This window comes from Marmota flaviventris, chromosome 18, assembly GCF_047511675.1.
Source record: "Marmota flaviventris isolate mMarFla1 chromosome 18, mMarFla1.hap1, whole genome shotgun sequence".
NCBI lineage: Eukaryota > Metazoa > Chordata > Mammalia > Rodentia > Sciuridae > Marmota > Marmota flaviventris.
This window is the reverse complement of record NC_092515.1, coordinates 54,233,470-54,251,287: the sequence shown is the minus strand read 5'-3', so window position 1 is coordinate 54,251,287 and position 17,818 is coordinate 54,233,470. Positions and strand designations below refer to the sequence as shown.

Here is a 17,818-nt window from a genome sequence, read left to right as displayed (position 1 = left end):
GCAAATGCATACTGGCTGCTAATAAGTGGTGTGCACCAGGGTGACCCAAGCAGCCCCTGGTAGCAAGTGTGCATTCACGTCACATGTCACGCAGGGACAAAGTGTTGTGTTTTGTTTGTTTCCTTCACTGGAGAGAGACATGAAGCCACCAAACCACGGCCTAGGATGATTTGGAAGCAGGAGAAAGTCTCTTGGATGGGGTTCTGAGTGCAGCTTCTTTGAGGAGATGGCGTTAAAGCTGGGGCATCAAAGTGAGCACGAGAAAGCCAAGGAAGCCCACTGAAGAACAAGACGGCAGGTGACAGAGGAATGTGCACCAGCAGCGTCAGAGTGAAAGGACTTAGTAGGTTCACAGAGTGAAAACGACATCCTGTTTTCAATAGCGTGAAGAAGAGGGAGAGCCGATGGATGAAGCTGGCAGGGTTTGAGGGGGCAGATTGTGCAGATATTGAAGGCCAGGAAAAGGGGTACCATCAGAGTACATGGGATGTGTGAGAACCTGGCTGATACGGAGAGGACAGGTGCAGTTCAGAATACTAGATGGTGTCCAAATGAGCAATGACGGCTTCTGCTAGCATGGCCTGGGCCAGATGTGGAAGGGCATGCCCCTCAAATATAGTCCTGGAGATAGGATAGACAGGATTACTGGGATTGTGCGATTTTACTTTTTTTTTATTTTTATTGCCTATTAGTTCTCCTCTCTCATAATCTCCAAGGGGATGTGGATGCGAACTGTTTCCTTTTTTTCTTTTTGTAGGTACCTATTACTTTTAAATGCCTATGCCTAGAATAAGACCAAGACTTGGGAGTTCAGTGACTACTTGGTGAATGAAACCATCTGTTTTTGTGTCTGGGGTCTAGATACCATGTCAGTGCCCCAGTCCATAAAGAAGGTGGCATGAAAATCAGGACCAAACCACACATTGTGTTTTGTTTGTTTCCTTCCATGGAGAGAGACATGAGGAATAAGAAATTGAGTCCAACCTAGGGCCAAATTAAAGCCTGAGGACAGCCCCTCTGCAGCCAGTCACCCACTTGCCCTGCCCCCAGATTGGGTTGGGTGCCAACCCTGTGTTCCCAGAGGGAGCTGTTCTTGTCACCTTACCCCACTTAATCCATGTGCCTGTGTCTTCCTGGTTATCCACACACTTTGTGATTCTCCTGTACAGGTGTGTGCCTAGCACATACCTGCATGCCAGGTACCTGCTTGGTGCCCAATGAATATGTGTTGAGTCAATCACTTACCCTCCTCCTCATCAGTCATCCAAATTGCTACAGTCTAGAGCATTTAAGGACTTTGGCTCAGGTTATTTTCTCTCTGTGTGTGAGGTGCAGAGATAACTTTCCACATTTTGTACATGAAGGAGGTGAGGTCCAGCCCGTTGGTTCATAGCCGTTCATAATATTGTGATACTCACCTGGACAGTTCAAAAACAGAAACCACCGAGGTTATCAGTCACATTAAAAAGTGATTCTGAGGTCAAAGATACAGGATTCTGCCTGGGGAAGACAGTGTATGTATGTTCTTAAGAAACTCGGAGGATGCAAAGTTCAGCAAAATTGAAAAGTTTCTGGCCTGTTATCAGTGCTTCTCAATCTTTAATGGGCCGGTGATCTGAGTCAGAAGAAGATTATGATTCCACAGGTCTGGGTGAGTGAGACCCAAGAATTTTGCATTCCTAACGAGCTCCAGGTGAGGCCGAAGCTGCTGGTCCACAGACCACAGTTTTCACAGCAGGGCCTGGGTACCAGAGGATTCTGATATCCAGAGAAGGGAGCGTAGCTCATGCTCAAAGGCAAAGGTGCACTGTGGCAGCAGAATCAGGTACACATGCTGTGCCTTGAACTTGGAAGGGGAAACTCCCCGGGTGGGCTCACCGGGGTCCTCTCCTTATTGATTTAACAAGTCTCTCTCTTTGTAATAGTGTAGCTCATTAGACCCCTGCTTGCAAATAACCACTCACTCCTTCCTCGGCCATCCTTGCTGGTTCTTTTAACTAGCACTTGTGAAATCAAGATGGAATATCTTGGTTTTACTATCTATACTATGAACTCTGTTGAAGGTAGCCAGGCATTTGTACATTCAGCCCTCTGCCCCGTGTGTACCAGTGTCCGCCGGGCAGGGGCAAGCAGTACCACCTGTTGCTCAGCCCCTTAGGCACACAAACCAAGATTGGTGGCCTAGTTGGGAATATAGCTCTGCAGTAGTGTGCCTAGCATACATAAGGGCCTGGATTTGATACCTGGGTGCCACCCACTCTACTCTAAAAAAGTTGACCATGGTAAGGAGTTCTGGCTCAGGAGATAGAGTGCCAACACTGTCTTTTCCCACCTGCTAGCTTATCCTCAGTTTGCAACTCCGTAAAATGGGAAGAGTGATAGCAACATGTAATGGTGCAGATCAAATTGAGATGGTAGATGACCAGCAATTTGCCCAGCTCCTGTCCACGGGAAGTAGTCAGCACATATTTGCTGGAAACCTATCCAGAAAAAAAGAGATGCATGGAATCTTGAATGTGCTCTTTGTGTTTGGCTTTTTAGTCAGGTCTAATAAGGACACGAAAAAATGAATTCCTCATCTCACCGTTACCTCAGCTGCTGGCCCAGAAACACAACTACAGCTCCCCCGCGGGCCACCGTCCTCACGTACTGTACAAAAGGACAGCAGAGGAGAAGGTGCAGCGGTACCATGGCTATCCTGGCTCCCACCGGACCTCCCCTGGCCACTCCCCAAGTCACACTCCCCCTGCGTCCCAGAGTCCAGAGACTGAGTACCACCATCGAAGGTGGCAAAAGCAGCATTTTTGTGGACGACGCAAGAAATGTATGTAAGGAAACTTTTTCTCGCTCTGTTCTTAGTTGGGCCTCCACGGGGTTTCTCGCGTGCTGTTGGGTGACTCTGCAGGTTAAGATGGGGCTACGCTGAGCACCTACGACAATGTGGTCTTGGAGAAGGACCAGTACCATTTCTGCCTGGCAGAAGCTGGATGAAGTTCTTCTGGGTGAAGCTAGGAAAGACTTAGATTTATCTTCCTTCCTTCCTTCCTGCCTCCCTCCCTCCCTCCCTGCCTCCCTCCCTCCCTCCCTGCCTCCCTCCCTCTCTCCCTCTACCTTTTACTTCTCTTTTAGCATCTCTGAAATTTGGCCAAGGTCTTATCTTAGTGATAATGATGAGAGAAAGCCAAGGCAAATGTCTAGGAGTGGTTGTCTGTTCTTTTGGCTCATGAAGAGGGGCAGCAGTGAATGACAGGACCCCTGAGCATGCTTTGTGACCCAGGCACCACCTTCTGCATATTCTAGACAAGCAATGTCCAGTAGAAATACATTACGAGTCTCAAATGTCATTTTTAAATTTAACAGTTACATTTTTTTAAAGTTTCAAAAGTTCAATTAATTTCAATATCATTTTATTTAATTCAACATATTCAAAATATCATCTCAATGGGTAATTGTTATGAGAAATTGTTAATGAGGGATTTTGCCTTCTCTTTTCATATTAAGTTTTGGAAATCTGGTATTTATTTTACTTTTGGAACTAAATTTGAGTTGAGATGATGAATTTTTTATCAGAAATACTTAATCTGTGTTTAGATTTCAGAAGATTTAAGGTTGAAAAAGTCGATTTACATGCTCTAGGTTATTCCAAAGATATACCTTTTTCAATAGCTGCATTGTAGATTGTACTTTTCAAATGAAATGAAATGAAATAAGTGGATTCCTCTGTTGCACCAGCCATAGTTTAGTGACTCAGAAGCCACAGTGGTGAGCGGTTCCCTCAGTGGATAGCACAGGCAGATGAGGGCCCTTCTCAGGGAGATGAAGAATTGGCATTAGAAGGAGTTTAATCAGGAGCACCAATAAAGTAGCGACTTTTCTCCATTTTTATTGGCTCTGGTGTTGTTGAAACATCTCCTTGAGGAACATCCATTTAGTACCTGTCTATGAGGGTGGTGTCAATCACAGGGGTGAGATAGTGGTGATGGTATGTATCTGACATGAGACATCAAAGCTCATCTTCAGAACAGCCTTATGAATTAGTAGTATTCTTTTCTCATGGAATATGCAACTGAGATCCAGCGTGACAGGGCTAATGAGTGGTCAGCTTGCGTTTTTACAGCTGAGTCTTCATGATGACCATCTTATGGCTCCATCAGTTGTTATAGTATTAAATTATTTCTATTCTTGTTTAATACATAGTTATGTCCTGAGCTTTCTCAATGTCCTTTCCTTTCTAGGGCACCCTTGTTCTTGTCACTGTGTTTTGACCAATAGTGTCAGGCCTGCCCCTACAGACACTGCAGGTCTCTGCTCACAGACTGTGGTGAAAAGTATTTAATATAGTTTTACCATCATCCCTGACTTTACTGTTTCCCCAATAACTAAGAGTCCTCTGAGATGGCTCATCATGTGCTGTGTTTAAAACCACAAGCTAAGCACAAGTTTCTAGAGAAGTTCACTTTTTATTTGGAAAATAACATGAAGTGTCATGAATTCAGATCCCAAGGGTAATGTCTATTTTTACGATTTCTGAGTAAAACAAAATTAGCATTTTTCTTCTTTAAAGATCCTTTAATTTATTTTTGTTGACCTGCTTTCTCTGCCAATTAGAATAATAGCTGCTTTTTTTCTGACTCTCTAGAGCATGTTGAACGTGCTACTGATCTACCTGTCCACCCACCCACACATCCAAACAGCTATTGCATGGATTTTTCTTGACCACACACTAGGTGCAAAGTGCCAGGGCAGACAGCTTAGTGGAGTGGTGCAGCGGGGGTGACCAGTCTCTCTCCTCCCCTATTTAGATCTCTCTCCATCTGTCCCATCCAGATATTCTCTACTGATATTCCTTCCACACGCTCTTATTTTCATCACAGATGCCCCCAAGCCTCCTACTGAGGACACCTACCTAAGGTTTGATGAATATGGGAGCTCAGGGCGACCCCGAAGGTCAGCCGGAAAGTCACAGAAGGGACTAAACGTGGAGACCCTGGTGGTGGCAGACAGGAAGATGGTGGAAAAGCACGGCAAGGGGAACGTCACCACGTACATCCTCACCGTCATGAACATGGTAAGGGAGGCTGCGACGTGTCCTCTGGCCCACAGAGGGCCAGAGTTCACAAACTCCAGCCTGGGCAGAATGACAGAGGGAGCCTAGTGGTCTCCCTGGGAGGGGACTGAGATTTGAGGAGGCTGCCTTCACGGGCACGTGACTGGTGAAATCGAATCCTACACACCTGTAAATATGCCTGATGAGTTGCCCCAAACGGTTGTGAATTTTTTTTTGAGACTTTCTTTGATTTCCATTGTTCCAACAGGTTTCCAGTCTATTTAAAGATGGGACCATTGGAAGTGACATCAACATTGTGGTGGTGAGCCTCATCCTTTTGGAACAAGAACCCGTAAGTGGCAAACTTCACTCCTTTGCATTTATTGAATATTCACCATGTGCAGATCCACGCACCAGTCATTAGGTACTCAAATTTGGACTTACGCGAACCCTTTTCTAAAGGAAAGTACAAGCTAATAGGGCTATTTAATCTAGTAGTGAAACTAAAACACCGCAAAACATATGTATATAAATATGCAGATACGCGCACAATTGGTACACAAAATATTAAATGTATATATAATATAAATGCAGTATAAAATATAAATATTATATAAAATATATAAATATTACATAAGCTTTACTGTGAGGGTGCATTTGATCATAGATTTAAGGATTACTTGGCTTTTGAAACTGGCTGTACCACATGATTGCGGTAGATACGTGAGGATGTTTTGAAAATATATGAAAGTAAGTTATCGGAGAATTCCTGTAAACCTGCAGTCTCCCTCGCACCCTCTTCGGCACAACAGAGGATCAACAAGGGGTCGTGACTGCCCTTGAATTAATTACAGTGAGGTGCAGGACACAGGCGTGGGGATGATCACAAAAGCAAACATATAATAACATGCGAAATTGCATGGTACTCCCTGCTTGGGAGTGTTCTGCCGTTGAAGCTATTTTTCCGAAGCAGAGATTACCCATCCCCTGAGGCTTTTCCTCTTCATCTGTGACCCCAATAAAGAATGTGAAAGGCAGGGAGTCAGGGGTGAGACGGACACTGATCTAGCTGCCCAGGTGTGTAGAGCCAGGGAGGTTAATGACTTGTCAAATCCTTCTTGGAAGTTCAGAAAGACAGAAGGGGTGTGTGTTGGCTGGAAGACACTTTTGTCTCAGCCTACCACTTATCCATTGCCCCAGGATGTTGAAGCTAGAGACACCCTAATTCACGGATAATTAAAGTTCTTTCTCAAACCCCTCAACTTGACCCAAGTCAGTAGTTTTGACTGAGCAGGCATTTTGGTAAGCAATTGCTTTAAGGGTTGTTATCTTACCCTTGAGAACTTTTGTTGCACTGATTAGTTGCTTTAAAAATGATGAGCATTTACCTAGTAGATATTTTTCCTGAATAGATTTTTCCTCCTCCTGTCTTAGCTCAAGTGTTTTTGTCTACCTACCTTTTCCCTTGAAGCATGGTATTTCTGTGTTCGCCTGTATCAATGGAATGACTCAACAGTCTCATCTCTGTGGTTAAAAACTGTGCTCTGATGTGTGTGGGTTTTCCGTAGGGAGGATTGTTGATCAACCATCATGCAGACCAGTCTCTGAATAGTTTTTGCCAGTGGCAGTCTGCCCTCGTGGGAAAGAATGGCAAGAGGCATGACCATGCCATCTTGCTCACGGGATTTGATATTTGTTCCTGGAAAAATGAACCGTGTGACACTCTAGGTAAGGTATGAACAGATCCTTTTATGCACACCTGCATTTGGTATGGAAACTTCTGCTGGATAAATGACCATTGATCCTTATTGGAGAGTCCTAATACAGTCATGTCTGCTTATACACCCTGAGAGGGATGAGACAGGAGGGAATAGACCCTTATGAGAACACCATCCTATCCGCAGCCCACTGCCAACTCAAATCTCATTATGCAGCATATCACTATATTTAAATTGGGGAAGACCCTCATGAAATCCTGGAATCCTGGTGAATGTTGTTCTGTTTAACTGAACATGGTGTGGAATAGGGAGCCATTTACTTTAATCCTTTTGTATTTTTTTTATTGACCCTGCTGTGATCATTGAGGTCTGATGTATGTCCCTGTTTAACAAGACCCATTGCTGTGACTGCAGAACCAGGTAGCTGAAAAGAAATTGACTGCTTTCCCTGGTACTGACTGTGCCACTAGGGAGCAGCGCCTCCTTTGGGAAGTTGCTTGAATATGCAGGGCTCAGTTCTTCCCTGTTCATACAAGACAGGGAGAGCGAGGACTTTTCCATGTAGGCTAAATTTTCTAAAATGTTTCATTGCACTTGTAAAGGATTTAACCTTTTAAAAAAATTTTTGATAAACTAGTGATTATCTAGATCAGGATCAGTAAACTTCCTCTATAAGGGGCTAGATAGTAAATGTGTTAGGTTTTGTTAGTTAAGTCTCTGTTTTAAGTACTCAGATCAGCTGTATGAGGACAACAGCAGCCATAGAAAACACATAAACCAATGAATGTAGCTGTGTTCTAATAAAACTTTATTGACAAGAGCCAACAATGGAAGCCATAGTTTGCTGACACAGCTAATGATCTAGAGTGATGATAAAATTTGGAGGGAGCTGAGAAAAGTTTACATGATTTGCTCACATCATTTTCTTAAAAGTGCTTTCAAATCCCTCATGATATATTAGAGATAAAGGTAGATAGGATTTTACAAAACTTTTGGTTGTATTTTTTCAATTAGGTATAATATACCCATAATGCCCTATAAATCTGTTTTAGTAATTCACTTTAATCATGGTTTGCAAAAAAACACCATTTTAGGAATTATTCCATATGGGGAGGGTATTCCTTAAATGAATTTTAAAATGTTGCCTGAGTTTGGAATGTACAAAGTAATATCTAATAGCCTGACACATGGTTGATGTTTTGAAAACATCTTCTGAGAAGGGGGCATTTTATCAGTCAACCAAAGGTCAAAGTACAAGGAAAGTCTGATGAAAACTAATACAGTCCCAGGAATCCTACCAACTGTAGGTCACTCTCTTTAAGCCACATGTCGTAATGTAAAGAGTACGAGCTTTGACTTCACACGTGTCTGCACTTGATTCCCAAATCTTGAATTTATGGTGGTGTGATCTTGAGCAAGTTGATACCTCTTTCTGAGCTCAATTTCCTGATCTGTAGTCATAGCCAGACACATTGCACAGTGTTTCATGTTGGGGGCATTTGTGTAGTGATGATGCTAATAAGGCATATAAATTTTCTGTGCGTGATGCTCTCCTATATATAAAAGGGGAATTATAGTAGGTTTATGACCTCAGAAGAATGTTAGGAGGAACAATTAATGGCAATATCTAAAATCAGCAAAAAATATAACATGAATATTTATATATTGCTTCTACTACTACTACAGCACCCAGGACACAGAACTATATACCTTAAGTGTTTTTTCTGGCTAAAAATTGAATGCATTAATCCATGAAACTAAAATTGTGTGAAGCATTTGGAGAAGGTGATAAATGATCATGCATGCTTGTGCCCCCTTGGGATTAACATCTGACATTGATCTTTCCGTAGGGTTTGCCCCCATCAGCGGGATGTGCAGTAAGTACCGAAGTTGTACCATCAATGAAGACACGGGGCTGGGCCTTGCTTTCACCATTGCTCATGAGTCGGGGCACAAGTGAGTGGCTCCTTGATTCACCACTTTGCACAGAAACTGGCCAAGAGGTTCTTTGGCACTCCTCTAATGATGGCTATTGATCTGGGTGGAATAAACGGGATAACTCATGAATGCAGCTTAGAACAGGGCCTGACTATAAGATGAGCTTGATCAAGGCCAGTTATTGTTCTTGTTGCTCTTTTTATGCTGCAGCATTACGTTGTGTGCAAAAATGGACCACAGGCTTCTTCATTGATTTTCTGGTCTTTTAGGAATTTATTTTTCTTTTTTGTTTTGCTTGAGTGAATTTATTTTCAGCTCATTCTTTACATCAAGGAAATAATCATGGAGACCTGCAAACTTCCTGGATGCAATAGCTTGCTGATTTAAATAAGTTTTTGTTGCACATCCTGGATATCCTTATAGTGGGTAATATTGTGTGCAGTTATTCTTTCAATTGATATGATAAATCTTTTTTGTGAGAATAGAGTTAGAAACAGAATGAGAAAACTGTGTAGTGAAATGAATTCATTTTACTGGGCATATAATTTGCTCAGGAGACAATCTCCAGAGAATTATTAGACACTTGAGCAGCCACAGCTGCACTGGAAAAAATATACTGCTTCACAAGGTGATGGTTTCAAAGGGCACTGCTCTTTGGATATACCAATCTAGGAGTATGTGTACATACGAACAGTGTGTGCACATTTTATTTAACAGATAACTTTTATACATCTTCTGAGCATCTGGTTCACTTCTGACATAAAGCAAACATCAAGCTGGGCACAGTGATGCACACCTGTAATCCCAGCAACTTGAGAGGCTGAGGCAGGAGGATCGTAAGTTCGAAACCAGCCTCAGCAATTTAGCAAGGACCATTACCTCTGTCTCAAAATAAGAAACAAAATGGCTTGGAATGTGGCTCAGTGGTAAAGCCCCTCTGGGTTAAATTCCTTGTATTTAAAAAAAAAAAAAAGCAAACATCATCCATTCAACAACTGTAATTCATAGTTTGCTATTTTGGTGCTGATGTATTTTATGAGCTAAGTTTATTATCTTCAGGAAGTCGGAATCATGGCCACTGCTCTTATCCAATAGTTTCCCAGCATTTTATTTACATATACACATAGCCACCTTCCCAGCGAGGTATGAATGAACCAATTTCATTGTGAATGGAGGTGCAGAGATGCCCATTAAGCACAAAGCTCTTTTGTATAGAACAGGAAATAAAATATCTGTTCATGTCAAGCATATGTCTGAATTCGTTCCATGAGCATGAAGTCCAGATTAACGGAGCTCCCGTACACAATACTGGCATTGAAAGATGTCATCGTTCTTACGTATGAGTTAAAATTACCCAAGACCAAACCCAACATTTTAGATAAAGGGAAACAGAAACATACCCTTCAGGTAGGGTGGGAGAGAGGAATCAGATGTAAAATACAAGTTCTAGGTGGAATGGCCTTGTAACTTTAGGTTTTATGGGGCAGGCATATAAAGAAAATAATGTGTTCTTTTCTAAAATACTACTAAGATAAGTTAGAAAATTGAAAAATTTTAAGGACAAAATTTAATCCATATTCAGTTTTCTTGTGTCCAGGAAATTCCAGAGAGGTACTAATGAAGCACCATTACCTCTTTGAGTAATATCTTCAATCTCTCCCCATCCCTTCTCCTTTTGGGGGAAATAGTGCTTTTCATTTACAGGTTTCAGGCTTTCATAAATATTGTTAGAAGGATTGTTTCCCACACAAATCTCCTTGGCTTCCTGGTTAGGTACAAAGAATTAGGCAAAACACTTTTCCCTGCATCTATGTTGAGATTAATGAAGACCTATTTGTGAACGGTCATCTCTATAATACCTAGATAGAATCATGGTACCCAGCCACCCTGCCATTTCTTGATTGAGAAATTGGACAGAATGTTGGGAAAATGGCCAGATTATGGACACATGGGTCACAACAAGGCCATCTGTGGTTATACCATATCTATTTGTTATAAACTGCCTTCAAAGGATAGCTATAAAAATTAAATTATATCACAATAACATCTTTATTTGCACACATAGGAATTACACCTGCCTTATAAAAAGGCAGGTTTTACTTCTTTAAATGATGAGATTAAGAACCTCCTAACTTATAACAACATTCATATTTATATCCCCCTTCCTCTGCTTTCCTAAAAAAAAATCACAAAAGGCTTTTTTATACACTGAATGTTTTCCTTATAGATGATTAAAGTAGTCAGGGAACTACCTAATACACACCATTAAGTAAGCAAGTAAGCTCTGTCTGTATCGTGGGGGGATATGCAGGGTATGTGCACTAATAACACATTTATTCTACAAGTTAGAGAACTAGAAATCATTTAGGGCCAATGAGCATAATTTCTAGGGAGTAGACCTCCTAAAGTCATTTTTACTAATTGGTAGAATCTTTTGCAATCAGATGGAACAAATTAAAAATTTTCTTCTATATTTAAAGGAAGTCCTTCATATACCTTCAATAGATGGTTTCAGCCATTAATTTTTAAAGATGTTCATTATTATAAAGGAATTGTATTCAGAGTTTCTGAATTCAGCTAATAAGTTGATCATCACGGGAGAGAAATGTTTAGATCACACTAGCCTTACGTATGAACTGTTCTTAAATAACTTGTAATTAATGATCTTCTCTCTGCACCTACCTCCTACTCACTCTGAACTTCCATGCCATAGTTCCATGATTGGAGGCAAGCAAAACATTTCGCTATTCTAAATTCTAGAAGTTGACTGCCCTATCACTTTAGCTTAGGAATCCTGACCAAGATTTTCTAACTCTTAAAGCGTGTAGCAGATCCACCATTATTTGATCTTTGTGGCCTAGAAATAATATCTTACAGCACTTAGCATTCTTTAAAGTCCTCTGGGTGAATTTTATAGCACTCTGTCGTATCTCATTTTTGTCTTTCTGTGTCTTACGGTTTCAATGCCCGTTTCTCACTGGGGTCCCTGAATTCTCAGTGCATCTCTGAGCTCTCTCTGGTTGTAATTTGGAAAGTGGACCCGCAGCTGGGTGGTCTTCTGCATTCCCTTTCAGCTTTGGCATGATTCACGATGGTGAGGGGAACCCCTGCAAGAAGGCGGAAGGCAACATCATGTCTCCCACGCTAACCGGGAACAACGGGGTGTTTTCATGGTCTTCGTGCAGCCGACAGTATCTCAAGAAATTCCTTAGGTAAGAGGCTAATGCTGGAGGGTGCTCCAGGGCTGGAGTGGTGGCAGGAAAGAGTGTCAACAGGTATGAAAACAAACCCCAGTAGAAGTGTCTTTTGCCCTCCATGAGCAGAAAGACCAGAAAGTCCTGTGATGGTGTCATGGCCTCACACTGCCATGTGCAGTCCCCTTAGCGGTCCTACTACTGTCCTCCCCCATGGAGTAGAGGAAATGAGTCTTCAGTTAATGGCGTTGCTGAAGGTGCTCCACCTGGTGCCCTGCAGATGGAGGACTCACACCAGGTCTATTCTGACTTCAAGATCTGCACCTCAGAACCCCATCTCTCTCTCCTCTCTGACTTCCAGAGGCTACTAGACATACTGCCTTTTCACTGTAATTAATCATTTTAATCGGATCAATTTGTCTTGGAGTTATAAAAAATGCTCCAATGGTATATTTTTTTAAATGAATAGAACATTTTCTTGATTGACTTTTATTTGAAATGGCATGGGCTAGCTGTATGTCCAAAAAACATCCAAAGGAGTTAGAACTGTGTAAAATCCTTTTGATAACTCGGAACTCCCAGACTGCTTGAATAAAAGCAGGAGTTTTTTTGATTCACATTAAACAATGAATGCTAAGTTCAATTATATGTATGTAGGTGAACCTTTTTAATCTGTGTTGACCCACATGAGCTCTTAGGTTCTGATCCTGTCTCTTTTTGACCAGATGTTAGTGAAGTTTCTTTGGGAACAGACATTTTTTGATTCTTTTTGACCCGTACAAATGTATATTATTTGCAAATGTTCACAGAATTAGCATAGGCAAGGCAAAGTAAATTCAAGGCCATCTGAACAAATGAGGACCCTAGGACAGAAAAAAAAATTAATAAATGTTTTGCTCACAATAAGCTTTGCCACATAGATTTTCTTATTAGTTTTAAATTTATTATTTGGGGCCTGAAATTATCTATTCCAACTCAAGTGAGAATGGAATCAAGAAATATTATAATTCATTAATGACTTGGTATAGATGGAATTTTCATCATTAATATGTTACTGTTAAATGGTTTGTGTTAGTAATAATAGCAACAGCTTCTAACTTTTCTTACGGTGCTGTTAAGCCATTACATTTCCTTGTTTGATTTGTGTATTAACTCTCATGGGCGTCATTGTCATTAACAGGGGCATGAGAATTCTACAACTTGGTCTTGGACGCATGGTCCATAGGACCCCTTTCTGTCTGATTTCAAAATTGCATTTACCCACCCATGTGAGTTAACCTCTCTGTGATACCACAGTTTAATTACTTAAGTGGAGATAATGTGCGTTCTAAGAACACACACATCAGGACTGATTTTTGTCCCCAACTTCCCAATTCAACAAATCTCAGACATTTTTTTTCCTTCATGTCTAACATGCCCTCCTCCTCGTTTTCCCAGTAACCTTATTTATTTGTGTTTGTAAAGCTTATTTGAGGTAAAGTGCATCTTTGACCTCTGCCTCACCATCTATAAAAAGCACAACATGATTTAAAGCTCTACAAAGTCAGGTACTGTCTCTGTCTGGTTTGTTTTGTATACCTTTAGGGCTTGGTCTAATGCTTGCCAGGGAGAGGGCCCTCAATATAAATGTGTTCAACATTGCTGAACAAGATCGTCGAGTTGAGTTCTACATGTTTACCTTTCCCATCCAGTCCCAAGCCACATCAGTTGGATGGCTAGAACTCCTAGCACCTATCACACCCCTTATGGCTGTGCACATTCCTTCCCCAGGACAGGACTCACCCTTTGCAATAGTTGTGCACTTTAATGTTCAACATACCCATTTCTTTAGCCTTGTTAGATTTTTCTTTGCGTGACTGCATTCAGAAGGGTACTGTTTTAAGTGGAAAGATCACAGATCAACAGAGTAATTAAAAGCCATGTGTTATCATTACAGCACACCTCAGGCTGGATGTCTAGTGGATGAGCCCAAACAAACAGGACAGTATAAATATCCGGACAAACTACCAGGACAGATTTATGATGCCGACACACAGTGCAAGTGGCAATTTGGAGCAAAAGCCAAGTTATGCAGCCTTGGTTTTGTGAAGGTATGTTGCTTGTGATTTCAAACTTACATTAAGATTCTGCAGTGCATCAATGTACCTACCCAAAGGATAAACATTTGGCTTGCTGAGGCCAAAGGTTAGAGTCTGGGTTATCTCTCAAATGTCAGTTGTTTGGCATGATAATTAAGTGGCAATTTTACTGTCAACGATTTATCCAGACTTATCCCCCATAGGCCAGGCCTGGTTTCAATACCACTTAACTGTATCCTTGGAAGCAAATTCCTCCTCCTTAGATGAAGAATTTATCCCTAGCTGTAAATATGGGAACAATAGCTTTTGCCGGCTGCTAATCATTGCTTTTGTTCTCTTCCTGTTCATATTTCCTTTAGTATAGTATGCTTAAAATCATCACCACCCCACATACTTTTTATAGTACAAGGAAACTGTTATTGGCAGTCAAATGTTTTGGGTATGTAAAAATACACAGTGTATCTTGAGTAGTCTTAGTAAGATTATTAAGTATTTTTTTAAAGATTGTGAAAATGATAAATTGGAAAATGCAGAAGCCCAGGATGTAGAAATGAGAGCAACCTCATTTCAGTTGGTCAAGAATTGCATTGAGAGCATTACGGTACATCAATAAAGAGTAGAATTGTTTTTAGGTTGGTTTTTTCCCAGTGTCCAGTGAAAAACATTGAAGTCCTAGGTATTTAGATACAGGGAACTATGAAGGTTTATAGCTTCTCTTTCCACTTCTATTATTCCTCTCCTTTCTCCTCCTCTTCCTCTTTGCCTTATTTCTCCCCTCCCACCACCATCGTAACAACATCATAATTACCAATAGCACCCTCACCATTTCTGTTCACCACCATTGCCACTGCCGTTCACCATTCATCACCATCTTCACTACCACCACTACCATCCCTCCTGTCACCTACACCACCTTCCACCCTCCCACACTACCAGCATCTCTGTTAACACTACCACCCACTTTTATTTTCAGCAGTTTCTAAGTGAACCTCTGTTCCACACAAGGCATTTGCTTAGAGATTTATCTCACTTGACCTCAATCTTCCCCAAAAATCTTTGAAGTAAAAATTATGACCGCTTTCCACCTGGAGCTGAGAGAAGATATTTAATTTGCTCAAAACCACAAAACTTGTATACGGTGAAACCTTAACAAAACAAACCATCCATGTTGACACTGTTTCCTTCTCTCAACTGGCAAGCACCAGGTTTTCCTAAACTAACATTCAGTCATTAACAACTACCTTCACGATGTCTGTATTTTTTCCACATTTTTATTGGTGCATTGAAGTTGTACATAATGGTAGGATTGGTATGTTTCTGTATTTTTATTCACTTAATGCTGCTTCTCTATAAATCAACTTACTTTCAAAATAGAAGTTGAACCCTAAAAAAAAATCTATCAAATCATAGATTTGATGTGGGGCTATATGACTTAATGCAATTTGAGTATATAACTGTTAAAGTTTATCTGGTTCCGTGTGTGTGTGTGTGTGTGTGTGTGTGTGTGTGTGTCTGTCTGTCTGTCTGTCTGTCTCCACATGTCCCCATGTCCTCCACACCACATAGACTTGACTTCAGCAAATGCTGGTATATCATGTGAAGTTACTAGATTTACAGCTGTTGCTATTTGCCTTTTGAGACTTTTGTTGAAAAAGTTTGTCCCTTAACTTTGCCTGTCACTTCATTAAGAGGATTCATTATTTTTCTCAATCATCCATCAGATTTGTATTACACATTTACTACGTAGCAAGTGCAGAATTGGTTGTGAGTATTTGTTTAGAAATACAAAGAAAGTTCCTAAAATCACTCTCATTCTTTCAGGATCATGCATGCAGCAAGTGCTTGTGGGGTGTCTGCTCTGGGCGAGGCAGTGTGCAGGGCTTAAGCAACCATTCTTAAATTATAGATTGCTTTCTGGAAAACACCCCACCCCCACCCCCATATTTTTAAAAGACAGTATGTCAGCCTGAGGGTCTTCCCTGGGAAGCAGAACAAGGGGAAAGGGAGTTTCCAAACTAGAAGATGGACTAAAATGATGAGAGGCACAGAGATAAGGATGTCTGGGGCAGGGGGTGAGGGGTTAGCGAGACTTACTTAAGAGATAAGACGGTGTTGAGGGAAAATGGGGCGGGCAGGCCTGGCTGGTGGATCCTGAGTGTGGGTTCCTCCCCCACAGCCTCGCTTTCTATATCATTCCTAATCCTAATTATAACCTGAGCCACGGCCACACACTCTGAGGATCCTAAATGGGCCCCGCTGGGCTCTAACCAGAAGGGGCTTCCAGAGCAATTAAACCTGTTTGTCCTGCTCCAGCAGGAGATCACGTGTATCCAAGGGCCTGCATTAGCCCATCATTACTTTCTACCCCTTCAGTTTGCCACCTTTTTCCTTTAATCCACGACTCAGAGAAAGGCAGTTTTGCGTAGTCGTTAGAAGCACCAAAACAAACACCAGAGCCGGTTCTCAAAGTGTCTTCTCCAACCTGCAGATAGTTTGGCAGCATCACCTGGAACTTGTTAGAAATGCAAATGCTTAAGTCCCATCCAAGACCAGAGGAATAAGAAACTTGAGGTGTTTTCAAACTTCTCTATTTTAGAAAAGATTCTGGTTGATTCTGATGCAAGTTCAATGTTGAGAACCAGAGGTAGACGACCTTCAATGCTAAACACACACACACACACACACACACACACACACACACACTCTGACAATTTCAAACTAAATAGACCTGGGTTTAGGGTCTTAATCCACCATTTGCTAGAATCATCACTTGGGCAAGTCACTCTGCTTCCCTCAGCCTTAGAGTATACATGCATAAGGAGAAGGTAATATTTATTAGTTCTTCCCTGGAAAATCTGTGGGGATTAATCTCTTGGTGCATTTGTATCACTGCTAGGAATGAGGTAGCTTCCTCTTGCTGTCTTCCCTCTATCTTCAGCATTGTCATTACCATTACACTTGACTCTGCTTCAGTTGCCTTGTCAAAAGGGTCTGAAGACAGTAGTCTTATTACTTGTTCCCACTTCCCCTCTTTTTTCAGCCTCAAATTTTCTGGGTATCTAGCCCATAACACTTGATCTTTGTTCCCATCCAAAGTGTTTGTATTAGTCAGTATTTCTTTGCTATAACAAAATTCCTGAGGCAGTCTAGTTGAAGAATGAGAAGTTGCTTTAGCTCACAGTTTTGGAGGTTCATGGGTAAGGTACTGGCATTGGCTCAGCTCTGATGAGAGCCCTGTTTTCTGCATCCCACCATGGTGGATGGAAAAGTCAGGACATGTGTGGAAGCAAGCAATTAACATTGCTAAATAGCAAGCCAGATAGGCTGGATGGGGTCAGGTTCAGGATTGTATAAGAATCCACTCTCCAAAACTAACCAGAATTCCATGAGAAATACCTTTATCTCTTTAAAGGGCACACTCACAACTGACCCGATGACTTTGTACCCAGTCCCACCTGTTGGACAGTTCCAACATCTCCACACCGAAGACCAAACTCCCAACACATGGACTCTTGGGGACAAACCACGCCTAAGCCATAGCAGTGTTGATGAAAATGAGTTGTTAATCTGGCTAATAGTCCATGTTAGTTGGGCAGACCTACAGGAGGGTTACTTCTGTAGCCTCTGGGGAGGACATCCACTTGGTTATTACACACTCAGAAATGTTTCCTGGCTCAGAGAGTGATTGATGCTGTGAGTCAGAGGTCCATGCATGGCAGGGGAGTCCAATCAGTACTTCCATGCTGGTACTGCCCTGAGTTAGAAATGGGCAGCTGAACAGCTGCTCCATCTTTTGGTTGATACTGTGGGTGGGCAGGCAGCACTATTCTGTCATACAGCAAG

The 17,818-nt window shown here is 41.6% G+C and overlaps 1 protein-coding gene across 1 annotated transcript in view; it reads left to right on the top strand.

Moving 5' to 3' along the window:
* Adamts18 (ADAM metallopeptidase with thrombospondin type 1 motif 18) overlaps window positions 1–17,818 on the top strand; it is a 135,693-nt gene that overhangs the window by 49,135 nt on the left and 68,740 nt on the right. Inside the window, exons 2-8 of the mRNA XM_071604334.1 lie at window positions 2,542–2,828; window positions 4,875–5,068; window positions 5,316–5,399; window positions 6,616–6,775; window positions 8,616–8,721; window positions 11,778–11,915; window positions 13,834–13,987. Coding sequence (XP_071460435.1) covers window positions 2,567–2,828; window positions 4,875–5,068; window positions 5,316–5,399; window positions 6,616–6,775; window positions 8,616–8,721; window positions 11,778–11,915; window positions 13,834–13,987 — 1,098 coding nt within the window. The 5' untranslated portion in view covers window positions 2,542–2,566. The remainder of the gene's footprint in view (window positions 1–2,541; window positions 2,829–4,874; window positions 5,069–5,315; window positions 5,400–6,615; window positions 6,776–8,615; window positions 8,722–11,777; window positions 11,916–13,833; window positions 13,988–17,818) is intronic.